The 14,065-nt window shown below is 51.5% G+C and overlaps 1 protein-coding gene across 1 annotated transcript; it reads left to right on the forward strand.

Moving 5' to 3' along the window:
* The first annotated feature begins 867 nt into the window (after positions 1-867).
* On the forward strand, positions 868-13,437 carry ANKK1 (ankyrin repeat and kinase domain containing 1). Its single transcript, XM_004052151.5, is given in 9 exon segments — positions 868-1,003; positions 1,006-1,033; positions 6,458-6,752; positions 7,905-8,056; positions 8,399-8,448; positions 9,094-9,249; positions 10,248-10,366; positions 11,004-11,040; positions 11,991-13,437. Coding segments are annotated over 9 exon segments (2,277 nt in total). The 3' UTR covers positions 13,295-13,437.
* Positions 13,438-14,065: the final 628 nt, after the last annotated feature.

A 14,065-nucleotide genomic window follows, 5' to 3' on the forward strand; every position in this document is an offset into this window, starting at 1 on the left:
GGGCAATCCCATGGACCCAGGACCCAGGGGAACCTCCAGGCTCAGCACTGGTCAGGCTCCAGCTAGAACCTCCTCTTATCCCTGGCAACAAACTGCCCCTAGTAACTGCGCCAAGGAGGCCACCCCCCCGTGGCCACCCCGAGGCTGGGGTCCATCCCTCTGAGGTTGGATAGAGCGCAGCCCAGGAAGGGAGTCCCCTGCAGACAGGAGCCCAGCCTCCCCCGCAACTCTGTCCCTGCTGACCCCTCCTTGGTAACCTATAGCACACCAAGGCTGGCTAACAAACAAACAAACAAACAAAACCCCAACAAGAACAAAGGAAACACGAAACCAGTCAGACCAACAGATTCAGACCAGAAAATCCCCATTAAAATTGTTTGAGCCCCATACTTGCTGGATAGGGGCAGGGGTCCAGGCCTGAATCCTTCATAAACCATAAAACCTTGAATGCACTGAAGGAATGCATAAACCGATTTCACTTAGCGCTGGGCCTAAATAAACTGGATCCAACTTCTCAGGCTGGACTTCTTCCAGCTTCGGGACACCTTCTCCCAGCATCCCTTCCTAGGGAGAACTGGGGAAAATCAAAGGTAGAGACAGGGGAAATGCGAGGGCTTCGGAGGGACATACCCTCTTCCCCAGGCCCAGGTCGCTCCATCCCTGCTGGGGCCTCAGGGCTCATGTCTGGGATTTCCCCACCTTTGCGGGGCAGGAGCGGCTCCTCTTGGGCGGGGAAGGAGGCAGGGCCAGCTCGTCTCCCCATTCCCCTCTCCCGGACCCGAGGAGCAGGAAGCGGCGGCTCCTTCGGCCACCCAGGCAGCAGCCACAGCGGGGAGTGCGCGGTGCGGGGACAGGAAGAGAGGGGCAATGGCTGCCGATCCCACCGAGCTGCGGCTGGGCAGCGACGACTTCGAGGGCGACTGGCGCCTAGTGGCCAGCGGCGGCTTCAGCCAGGTGTTCCAGGCGCGGCACAGGCGCTGGCGGACGTAGTACGCCATCAAGTGCGCCCCTGCCTTCCGCCCGACGCCGCCAGGTACTGCCAGCCGCGCCCTCCCCTTTCTCGGAGGAGAAACTGAGGCCCGGCAAGCTTTGGACCCAGGGAGCTTGCGAGGAAGGAGTGGGCCGAGTTTGGGGCTGAGGACTGTCCCCCGCGGTATTTCTGAATTCCACCCAGTAGCCTGAGCCTCCCAGGCACACCCATACCTGTCTCCCTAACCAAAATAGAGTTGGCACACAATACCTGTTTGTAGACTCAACAGAGGTCAAAGGCAAGAGGGAACTACCTACCAAAGACACCTTTATCCCATCTGACCTTCCGAAGTTGTCCTGCCTGCTTCCATCCTTCTCTCCAGAGCCTTCTTCCCCCGGTGTCCTGTGGCAATAACTGCTCTTGACCGCTCTCTGCCATCCTCCTACCCACCCCAGCTCTCAGGGCAGGGCTGAGCATCCTGGGAGGCTGTGGCACTTTGCTCAGATCTGCAGGGGATCATGTTCTCTCTTCCCACGGTGGCGGGAGGGAGGAGGCCCCTCCCAATCAGTGCAGGCTGAGGAGGTCGGGGGATGGAGACTGCCCGGCCTGATGGCCTGTCCAGGCCCTTGGAGGGTCAAGTCTGGAGTTCTCTCATCTCTGTTTTTGTTTTTGTCCCTTGCTGTCATCATGCGCACTACAGCCACGCCTTGACATGCCCCTATTTTTCTCTTCCTACCTCTTTCCTACCGTTTCCATTATTCTCTGTCTTCCCACTGATTTGGAATCCAGTCTCATTCCCACTGGAGTTGCATATACTAGCTGTGTGCTTGCACCTTGCAGCCATGAAGAAGACACTCGGGATGTTAAACCTGATGTTAAACCTGAGCATGATAACCATGTCCTCCTCCCAAGGCTCTGGGACATCAATTAGAGAGTCTGGGGCGGGGGTCTCTCTGACTGGCATCTGGCTTGGATGCTATCTGTGGTTCTCTAGGATTACCATGCAAACTCTTAAGACATAGCCTCAGGTGCCACACACTCAGTTCCCAGGCCTTCCCCCACCTTATGAGGAGAGGAAAAATGAGATCGCCTAAGGCCCACTCACCTTCCTCCCTCAACATCTGCCTGTTGGTTTTGGAGGAGGGTCAGATTATGCTAGGATTTGTCTAAATCATTTATAGCCTTTTGAATATAGAATGAAAGGAAACAGATGGCAGTGACATGATTACACTGTGAGACATTGATGCTAACTCCTGCCACTTTCCCTTCCCAAGTTCTGGGAATTCCCTGGGTGGAGGGGGTAAGATAATTAATGGTAATTAAGACTTAGTATGTATGGATTACTATACTAGGAGCTTTATGTGCATTACTTTACTAGATCCTCTTTCCAGCTATTCATTCATTCATCCACTTGACAAACGCTTACTGCTCTTCTACTATGTGTCAGGCACTGTTCTACACCCTGGGATTAACGATGAATGCAACAGATGTGTCCTTTCTCTCTGGGAGATTGCAGCCTAGGGGGAGGAAGACATTAACCAGATAACCCCACATGTAAATGTAAATGTGCTACTGTGAGAAGCTTAAGAAGGGGAGATTTGTGGTTCTAGGAGAGCTCATTAATAGAAAGTTTGACTGAGATCAGAAAAGGCTTCCTTGAAGAAGTTACACTACAGCTGAAATGTGAAGAATGAGTATATGTTAAGTAGGTGAGGAGGAGAAAGTTTTCCAAGAACAGACAACAGAGTGTGCAAAGAATCTGTGGCAAGAGGGGCCTGGTAAGTACAAAGATGGGAAAAGGCCATGATGGCTGGAGTTGGGAGAGTAAAAGAGCAGTGGAAAACCACTGAGCATTTACAACCAGGTAGCGATGGTGACAATGGGAGGGATTAATCAGAATTGCAGTATGGAGAATGCATTGGGAGGGGTAGAGTGGATTCTGGTCAAGTTAGGAGATTGTTATCTTCATTCTGATGAGAGATGGATAATAGGGGCTGGACTGGAGTGTTGGTAGTGGAGATAGGAAAGGAATGGGTCAAGCCATATTTAGAAGGTAAAAATCCACCCGACTTGGTGCTGGATTAGTCATGGGGAGGATCACGATGAGGAAGAGGGGTATTAAAGCTAACTTGATGTCTGGCTTGCCCAAAGGAATGGAGGATCCACTAAAATGTCCACTCCATGAGAGTGTCTGTTTTGGTCACAGCTCTGTCTCCTGTGCCTGGCACATAGTTGGTGTTCAATAAATATTTATTGAATGGCAGTGTTGACAATTAATGGAGAGACTATGAAAAGAGGCCTAGACTTGGAGAGGAAGATCATGAGTTCAGCTTTGTACCTGTTGAGTTTCAGATGCCTTTAAACAGCCAAGAAGTGTTGTCATGGACATCAGAGTAAATGTTGGTGCTAACAATATTAAAACTTGGGAGTCATTTGTTATAAGTGGTCATTAAAACTAGGGCATCAGGCTGAGCCTGGTGACTCACGCTTGTAATCCCAGCACTTTGAGAGGCCAAGGCTGGTGGATCACCTGAGGTCAGGCAAGACCAGCCTGACCAATATGGTGAAACTCCATCTTTACTAAAAATACATAAATTAGCTGGGTGTGGTGGCAAGCACCTGTAGTCCCAGCTACTCAGGAGGTTGAGACAGGAGAATTGCTTGAACCCAGGAGGCAGAGGTTGCAGTGAGCCAAGATCATGCCATTGCACTCCAGCCTGGGCAACAAAAGTGAGACTTGGTCTCAAAAAAAAAAAAAAACAAAACAAAGCAAAAAAAAGGCATGGAGGAGATGCATTCATTCCAAGCACTACTTGAAAAAAACAAAGTCCTTGCCCTCATGAAGCTTATAATCTAAAGGAGGAAGACAAAATAAATAGCAAATGAATAATAAACTTTTTAGCTATAGCACTCATGACCACCTGACAGTTCTTGATTAAAATATCTAAGAATGGTTGAGAAGTCTGATTTTCCAAGAAATGGTTTGGTCTAAAAATATTAATGCCAGGGCCCTCTGTCTATGGGGAATATAAGAGTTGGAATGGGGTTGCTTTTTTATGTAGACTTCTCTGTGAAATCCATACTAATTAGGTACCATTTGAGTAGAGATTTGAAGGAAATGAAGGGGTAATCCATGTGGCTCTGTTAGGGAGGAGTGTTCTAGGCAGAGAGAACAATAGGTGCAAAGGTCCTGAGGTGGGACCACACTGGGCATGGTGGAGGAACAGTGGGAAGCCCGTGTGCCAGGGGCACGAGAGGAGGGTGATTAGGAAAGGAGGTCAGCAAGCTATGCCTGGCATTGGGGACAAATCTTGTAGGACTTTCTCGGCCATGAAAGAACTTTGGCTTTTACGGTGAATGAGGAGAGCCATTGGAGAAGGGCTGTGACATGTTGTGACTTAGATTTTAAAATATGACTTTGGCTGCTGGGTTGAGAATAGATTGTGGAGAGGAAGCGGGAGAAACAGAGTCCAATTAGGAGGCTTGGGCCGAGATGCACCTTGGGGGAGAGTTGGTGAGAAGTGATCAGGTTGTTGCTCGACAGTACTTTGAAGGTGGAGCTGGCAGGATTTGCAAAGACTTGGCTGTGGGAAGTGAGAGGAAGAAAGGAGTCGAAGATGACACCAGGGTCCTATTCTGAGGACTAGAAGGACAGAGGCCCCATTCACTGAAATGATGAAAACTAAAGGAAGAGCAGGTTTCAGGGGAAAATCAGGAGGTTAGCTTCAGACGCATTTGGTATTGAATATCCAATTGGAGATGTTGAGATTGACTAGAGAAAGATCATAGAGGGAGAAGAGCAGAGAAGAAGGGCTTGGACTAAGCCCCGTGGTCAAGTAACAGGATATGAGCCTGCAAAGAAAACAGAGAGGAAGTGACCAGACAGGTAGGAGAAAAGCAGGAAGATGTTGACACGTGGCTCAAGTAACGAAGTTTCAAGAAAAAGAGTCAGAGATCTGAACTATACACTGAGAACTGAAAATTGTTGGTTAGATATAGCAATATAGAGGCTGTTGGTGACCTTAGCCACAGGTGTTCAGGGGAGTGCAGGTACCAGAAACTAGACAAAAGTGGGTGCAGCAAGATGATGAAGAGGAGAGACAGCAGTAAATGCTCTCAAGACTTCTGGGTAGGAAGCTATGAAATAACTGTGCAAGGCAGTTACAATTATTCCCAGTTTTTAGTTTAGAAACTGAGGCCCAGAGGATTCACTTGCCCAAGGTCATACAGATAATAAGGGGTGAAACTGGGATTTGAAAACAGGGCAGTGTGATTCCCACATCCCATGCTTTTTTCCACGCCATGGCAGATGTCATTGGTTCCTGTGAACCCAAGAGGATGAGAGAAGACAGATTAAAAATATCACAGAGGTGGAGAAGGGATCTCTGGCACAAGTGAACAAGAATAGGAGAAACCTACACTAGCCAACATGTCCAGATGCCAGGAAGAGCATGTGGTTTTTCCTGAAGGTTGGGGCTCTCCAGCTGGCTTCCCAGGGAGACCCCGGGAGCACATTGCCAGCAGTCTCTGACTACAGCACCATCACAGTTTTGCAAATACTGTGCTCTCAAATATGTCATTTCTCCTTAATCCCCATCCCTGCAATCCCAAAATATAACAATTTTCATATTTACTGTTCTGTGGGCACATACAGTGAAATGAGCAACAGGGTTTGCAAATGCTTATTTTGTAAGGCCTTCCCTTAAGTTTTGACTTCTGTTCCAATTCAACAAATATGTATTGTGCAGTGCATGGCAATGCACTTTGGGAATTATAGAGATGAATAATTACAGTTCATCCATAAAATGGAATAGTGTGCAGCCACTAAAGATCATGCTTTGGAAGAACAGCAGTGTGGGGAAGTGCTCGTGCTCCACATACTATGTGATCCAAAAGGAGAGAGCAGAAAGAAGGAGTGAAAGGGAGGGAGAAAGGGAACGAGATACCTTGAAGGTGGATAGTAAAAGGATATACTAAAATATCAACAGAGGCTAGCTCTGGAAGGTTGCATCCCTGGTAACTTATGTTTCTTTTATATAGCTCTCTATATTCCCTATGTTTCCTACAAGGTATATGTATTACTTCCATAATTTAAATGGTAATAAATGATGTTTTGAAGCAGAAGCATGAGGCATCATGTTGGTCCTCTGGGGGCTCAAAATCTACTAAGGGAGATAAACATAGAAACAAGCAACTAGAATAAATGGCAAACTGTGATACCTGCTTTTCTGTGGCCACCTTTGCAGAATGGACTGGCTCCTAAACCTGCAAACTCCTTTACTTCCTGCCTTGTTGCTGCTGTACTGAAATCTAAGCTGCCTGCTAAGTATTGCTTCATGTCTCTCTTTCCTTTTCCACTACCTTGCAAGCTCCTGAGGCTTCTGTGGGTCCCCACAGTCTGGCATCATGGCTAGTTTATGTGTTCTGCTGATTGCTGTAGTAATGAATGGGTGACCCCCTTCCATATCTTGCTCCCCCTCTCCATAGCTCTGATGTGAATTACCTCATTGAAGAAGCTGCCAAAATGGAGAAGATCAAGTTTCAGCACATTGTGTCCATCTACGGGGTGTGCAAGCAGCCCTTGGGTATTGTGATGGAGTTTATGGCCAACGGCTCCCTGGAGAAGGTGCTGTCCACACACAGCCTCTGCTGGAAGCTCAGGTTCCGCATCATCCACGAGACCACCTTGGCCATGAACTTCCTGCACAGCATTAAGCTGCCTCTGCTCCACCTGGACCTCAAGCCGGGCAACATCCTCCTGGACAGCAACATGCATGTCAAAGTAAGGGCTCTGGCCAATCCTCCGCTCCCTTTCACTTGAGGGTTTCCTCCAGGTGAGCAGAATTATCCACCTGCCTGACCCGCCTGTCAAGGGTTTTAAGCAGTTCCCTTCATGGACAAATTCTAAAGGCAGGGATCACACTGCAACAGAGATGGCTAAGCAGTGAAATTTGGGGCATGAGGCTGGGTATCAGGATGCCTATAATAACCCTCTTTGGACTCAGTTTCCCATTTCTAAATTGGATAGAATAATCTCTATTTACCCGCACTTTCTTTTATTTGGATGGAGACGTGTGTAAATGAGACAATCCCTAAGAAAGGTTGTAATGGACATTCTTTCACTTCCTAAAACTCTTTTCTGCCCCAGGACCTTTGCAGCTTCTGTTTCCCCACTCCCCTCTATTTACCTACGAAGGTCTACTCACTATTCAGCTTAACCATCACCTCCTCACGGAGCTCTTCCCTGATCTACTCCAGTAGGTCCCCATTATATACCTTCACTGTACCTCTGATTCTCCATATTACTAACCCCAACATAGGTATATAAACATTAGTGAAACACTTTCATTAATGACTGGACCCCCTATTTGAATAAGTGTTTACGAGGATATGGAGTGTGTGTGTTGGCAGGGGGTGTCTCATTTTTCTTATCTGCTGCCCAGTCCTTGGTCCACAGCCTTCCTGGCCCTCAATGCATGGCCAACTTGACAAGTGAATGACTCAGTGGATGGGAGCAAAGGGAAGATAACTGTCCATGGTGTGTTTCAGGGCCCCCGGAGGTGCAATGAATAGCTCACCGAAGGTGGCAACTTCATTCATAGTCTCTGGATAATAACACCTACCACATCCTAACTACATGCCAGGCACTGTTTAAGTGCTTTTTGCATGGCACCTCATTTAGTGCTCACAATAGCACTATGAGTTAAATGGTCATATTACTTCTACTTTACAGATGAAGAAACTGAGGCTCTGAGAAGATAAGTAATTTGGCCAGGATCATCCAGATAGTAAGTGGTAGTGCTAGGAGGGAGTGTCATAGAAAACCACTACTCTACCCTGGAACAGGCAGATAGCAGGAGGGGTGAGAAGCCATAGCCGTTTTCTGGTCATGAGGCTCTATCACGGCCTTCTCTCTGCCCCTGCCTTCTCCCAGATTTCAGACTTCGGCCTGTCCAAGTGGATGGAACAGTCCACCCGGATGCAGTACATCGAGAGGTCGGCTCTGCGGGGCACGCTCAGCTACATCCCCCCTGAGATGTTCCTGGAGAGTAACAAGGCCCCAGGGCCTAAATATGATGTGTACAGGTGAGAAGGAGGCCTGGCGTGATGCCACACACCCAGCAGGCAGTTTGCTGCCACCACCCTGCCTGGCCTCTATGGCCCAAAGGGCAGGGCAGTGCGGTCATGAGGTCTGGCCCAAGGTGGAGGACTCTGGCTGGAGAGGCGGAGGGCTGGGGAGGACTCTGGCTGGAGAGGCAGAGGGCTGGGGAGGACTCTGGCTGAAGAGGCGGAGGGCTGGGGAGTACTTTGGCCGGTGAGGCTTGCCTGGGACTGTGTGAACTGTAGCCCCCCGATCCTGCCACCCCGGGCTGGGGTGATCTTGGATGTTCAACTAAGTCATTCAGAAAGGGTTCTCTGCATCCACAGCTTTGTGATTGTCATCTGGGAGCTACTCACTCAGAAGAAACCATACTCAGGTAAGCAGGCAGCTGTGGCTCTGTGTTGGGGGCAGGAGGGCCCCTGGGATGGGCTCCTGGAAGGGGCTGTGGGAGGACTGAGGGTTGAGAGGGGGGGCAAGTTGCAGGTTTGTGTGGAACTGTATTCTCTTCAGAGATTCCTCTCCTCACCCTCCTTCCTTCCTGCCTCTATTTCTAGAGCTCACGTCACAGCTGAAGGAAAGGAAAGGTCAGCCCAGCCCCCAGCCCATGCTTGGTGGCTCTAACTTCCTTGCTTCTAAAGTGCCCTTTCTGCCTTCTCACACCCCTGCCCCCTGCCACCTAGATGCCAGGTAAAGAGACTGCAGGAAACTTGGGCAACCTTGAGAGTCAGAGCGTTTACCTAGGCCTGCCCATCAGCCCTGCTGCCTTTGGACAGCACAGACCTGCAATGTGGGGTCATGTCTAGTCTTGACCTGGGAGGCAGCTGGAGCCAGACCAGAGAGACTTGGCTGCTCAACACAGAACCTCAAGTTGGTTGAAAGTCTAGCTGTTTACTCACCAAGCATTTGTGGAGCCCCCACTGCGTGCATGCCCTGTCGGGATCCTCAGAGCCCCCGCCTTCCTCCCCAGCTCCCCTCCAGCCCTACCTCTCAGCACCCACATAGCCTGAGCCTCCCTTTGCAGGGTTCAACATGATGATGATTATTATCCGAGTGGCGGCAGGCATGCGGCCCTCCCTACAGCCTGTCTCTGACCAATGGCCAAGCGAGGCCCAGCAGATGGTGGACCTGATGAAACGCTGCTGGGACCAGGACCCCAAGAAGAGGCCATGTTTTCTAGGTGCTCATCCAGTGCCCCCTACCCAGGGACTGGGAGCTGGGTGGGGCCGGGAGGGGAGATGACTGGGCACTCCTGGGAGCTATGCAGAGAGACACTTTCGGTATTATGGCCTAGAAGGACTTTTTTTTTTTTTTCAGAGACATGGTCTCTGTGGTCCAGGCTGGAGTGTGGTGGTGTGATCATACTTCACCATAAGCTCAAACTCCTGGGCTCAGGATATCCTCCCACCTCAGCCTCCTGAGTAGCCAGAACAACAAGCACACCACCATGCCTGGCTAATTTTTAGATTTTTTTTAAGAGATGGGGGTGTCGCTATGTGATTCAGGCTGTTCTCAAACTCCTGGCCTCAAGTGATCCTCCAGCCTCATCCTCCCAAAGTGCTGGGATTACAGGTGTGAACAACTGTACCTGGCCTAGAAGGACTTTTTGAGGCAGGATCTGCATCACGGGGCTGGGAAGGCAGCACTGGGAGCCAGGAGTAGCTGAGGATGGGGTCTGGGCTCTGTGTGTGTTAATGCATGTCCCTGTGGGAGGTGGAGTAGAAGACCCTCGGTGCCAAAAGGCAGAAGCCACAGCATCTGGGCCTGGCCCTGTCACCAAGCTCTCCAGCCAGCCTTGGGTCCTTTCAGAGCTACTGTTTCCTCATTTGTAAAATGTTTCCAGGCCATGAGATCACAGGCTGAGGATGGCCCATGAGCTCATCCAGTCCTTTGGGGACTGTGAAAATGCACCTGTGTGTAAGTGTGAGCATCTTAGAGATTGACTAAACTTGCCCCCTCATTCTGTGGGAAAGGACCCTGATAACTCAGAGGGTCAGTGACTTGCTGAAGGTGCCCCACCATGACCCAGGTTTCCTGCCTTCTTGTGCATGTATATGAACATATGTGAGCCTGGGAGTGGATTTTGGGAGACAGGAATGTTAGGGTATCTAAAACAGGGAGGGTGCTGTGGGCCAGCCCGTTGCTTCCTTTCCTGTCTTTCTCCCACTCATGGAGCAGACATTACCATCGAGACAGACACACTGCTGTCACTGCTGCAGAGTCGTGTGGCAGTCGCAGAGAGCGAGGCCCTGGCCAGGAAGGTGTCCTGCAAGTTGTCGCTGCGCCAGCCCCGGGAGGTGAGTGTGTGGGCTGGGCAGTCCTTATGGTCATGCTAAGCTGGAGCCCGCTGTGTGGACTGTTGTGATCTCTGGCCAGACACTGAGCACTCATGCACAGCCCAGCTTGGGGCCACCTCCATCCAGAGGGGACACATTTCCCTAATTTGCATGAAGGTGCTCCAAGGGATAGTGGTGGCTAGAGCACAGGGCCCCTGGGAAGGATATACCTTCTCTCTCATGTTTGGGACCAAACTGACTCCTGTCCTGCAGAGGAAGGCCCGGCTCTCCCAAGCTTTCATGCTGTGGGTGTCAACATCATCCCCCTGCTCTTCTGTCCCTATTCTTAACACGGGAGCCAGCCATGAGTTAGCATGGGGCTCCCCCAGCTGAACTCACAGATCCACCCTGAAGTTCACACGGCCCAAGGGGAAGGCAAGGCCCTGAGCTGCCTCTTTCTGGAGGGTTTCTCCAGCTCAGTGTTTTCCTCTAGACAGCTGGGGATAGTCATGGCAAAGGATAAAGGTTTCCCAGGATAGGGTGGGATGTGAGTCCTGACAGTGACCGGGAAGGTTGGAGAGAGGGAAGGAGGGGAGGAGGGCACAGGCTAGAACTGCGCCACTGATCTCCACCCCGCCTGCTGGTTATGCCTCCCCAGGTTAATGAGGACATCAGCCAGGAACTGATGGACAGTGGTGAGTCTGGGTGCCACGGGTGGGACCAGAGAACTCACAGCAGAGAAAATGGAGTCAAACCACACCCTTTCCCCATCCCCCTGGCCTCCCCCTCATCCCCAGGCCTATCACACATCCAGGGTTTAGGTACCCTTTTCCAGCACCCAGCTGCATGTTCAGAAAGGACATGCCCTCAGGGAGCCTGGCTGCCTCCCTTTCAAGTCTGTGTCCTTGCAAGACGGAATTTTCCCTTTCCTGACCTGAAAGGTGGAGCATTGGTTCTCAAGGCTGGCTGCCTGTTAGAATTGCTCGGGAAATTAAAAAAAAAAAAAAAAAAAAGCTTTGCCTTGGGCACACCCTAGACTAATTAAACCAGAATCTGTGAGGGTTAGGCCTGGGTAGTGATCATTTTTGTCATTTTAATTCTCATACTCCACTGGGTAGAGCAGAAGGATGTTGATCCTTAAGACCGCAGAGGGGAGTTTAGATCATAGAACTCCAACCACAAGTTTATTTCCAACTTAGAATTGCTTACTTCTCCTCAGGTCCTCCACTGAAAGTTTTTACGTATATAATTTGTCCTTCCAATGGTAGAATGAACTGATCATTGTTTGTCCCCTCTTTGCTGATCCAGATATGGAAGCTCAAAGAGGCAGTGAATTGGCTAAGGTCGGGGGATGCTGAGGGGTGAAATCAGGATTTGCACTCGGGCCTCCTGAGCCCACTGCTCTTTCTGCCTCACCTGTGAGGAAAGGACTGCAGGACTCAGCTCTCCAGGACGACCGAGCCTGAACTTGAATAGTAACATTTATGGCTGTGTAGAGAGCCATGCTTAGGAAAGGCATTGCCCTTACTGCTCTAGCCTCTGTTCCTGGATGGTACTTCCAGGAGGCAGGGGGATGGCCATGATGACCTCTGGACAGGTCACAGGTCACAGGTCTTTTTTTTCAACCCCATCTTTCTCCCAGCAGACTCAGGAAACTACCTGAAGCGGGCCCTTCAGCTCTCCGACCGTGAGAATTTGGTCCCGAGAGATGAGGAACTGTGTATCTATGAGAACAAGGTCACCCCCCTCCACTTCCTGGTGGCCCAGGGCAGTGTGGAGCAGGTGAGGTTGCTGCTGGCCCACGAGGTAGACATGGACTGCCAGACGGCCTCTGGATACACACCCCTCCTGATCGCCGCCCAGGACCAGCAACCCGACCTCTGTGCCCTGCTTTTGGCACATGGTGCCGATGCCAACCGAGTGGATGAGGATGGCTGGGCCCCACTGCACTTTGCAGCCCAGAATGGGGATGACTGCACTGCGCGCCTGCTCCTGGACCACGGGGCGTGTGTGGATGCCCAGGAACGTGAAGGGTGGACCCCTCTTCACCTGGCTGCACAGAATAACTTTGAGAATGTGGCACGGCTTCTGGTCTCCCGTCAGGCTGACCCCAACCTGCATGAGGCTGAGGGCAAGACCCCCCTCCATGTGGCTGCCTACTTTGGCCATATTAGCCTGGTCAAGCTGCTGACCAGCCAGGGGGCTGAGTTGGATGCTCAGCAGAGAAACCTGAGAACACCACTGCACCTGGCAGTAGAGCGGGGCAAAGTGAGGGCCATCCAACACCTGCTGAAGAGTGGAGCGGTCCCTGATGCCCTTGACCAGAGCGGCTACGGCCCACTGCACACTGCAGCTGCCAGGGGCAAATACCTGATCTGCAAGATGCTGCTCAGGTACGGAGCCAGCCTTGAGCTGCCCACCCACCAGGGCTGGACACCCCTGCATCTAGCAGCCTACAACGGCCACCTGGAGATCATCCATCTGCTGGCAGAGAGCCACGCAAACATGGGTGCTCTTGGAGCTATGAACTGGACTCCCCTGCACCTAGCTGCACGCCACGGGGAGGAGGCGGTGGTGTCGGCACTGCTGCAGTGTGGGGCTGACCCCAATGCTGCAGAGCAGTCAGGCTGGACACCCCTCCACCTGGCGGTCCAGAGGGGCACCTTCCTGAGTGTCATCAACCTCCTGGAACATCACGCAAATGTCCACGCCCGCAACAAGGTGGGCTGGACACCCGTCCACCTGGCCACCCTCAAGGGCAACACAGCCATCCTCAAAGTGCTGGTCAAGGCAGGCGCCCAGCTGGACGTCCAGGATGGAGTGAGCTGCACACCCCTGCAACTGGCCCTCCGCAGCCGAAAGCAGGGCATCATGTCCTTCCTAGAGGGCAAGGAGCCGTCAGTGGCCACTCTGGGTGGTTCTAAGCCAGGAGCCGAGATGGAAATTTAGATGATTTGGCCAGGCGTGGTGGCTCACGTCTGTAATCCCAGCACTTTGGGAGGCTGAGGCAGGCAGATCACCTGAGATCAAGAGTTTGAGGCCAGCCTTGCCAACATGGCAAAACCCTGTCTCTGCTAAAAATACAAAATTTAGCTGGGTATGGTGGCACGTGCCTGTAATCCCAACTACTAGGGAGGCTGAGGCAGGAGAATTCCTTGAACCCAGGAGGCAGAGGTTGCAGTGAGCCGAGATCGCACCAATGCACTCCAGCCTGGGCAACAGAGCGAGACTCCATATAAAAAAGAAAGAAAGAAAGAAATTTAGACTACTTGGGGCCTCTCGCCTGGATGGAGTAGGAATTGGTGAAAGTGCAGCTGGGCTTCTGGCAGGGCATCTTCCTTGTCTGCAGTCTTCACCTGCCCCTTCCACCTTGAGAGGAGACAGGAACCTGGGTGATGGGGGCATGGGGAGAGGTATCACTGTGGCTGTAGCTGAGGAAGGGGCTCTGGCTTGGAGAGCTGCCTTCAACACATCCTCCAGTCACTTCCAACAGACCCCAGGCCTCCTCCTCCTCCTTTATGGGGACGCAAGCTCCCCAAATGAATACCCTCTCCAGTCCAAGACACCTACCACCTTTTGCCACTCGCTTCTGAGTTCACAGGGGCCCTTGCATCCTAGCAGACCCCCTCTGGAGATGGAGGGAGGCACAGCGGTGAGGGAAGCAGGATCCTCCCATCTCACGTCTTGGGCTCTTGGCTCCTTACCTCAGGCTGGGGTGGG

This window comes from Gorilla gorilla, chromosome 9 (genome assembly GCF_029281585.2).
Source record: "Gorilla gorilla gorilla isolate KB3781 chromosome 9, NHGRI_mGorGor1-v2.1_pri, whole genome shotgun sequence".
Classification (NCBI taxonomy): domain Eukaryota; kingdom Metazoa; phylum Chordata; class Mammalia; order Primates; family Hominidae; genus Gorilla; species Gorilla gorilla.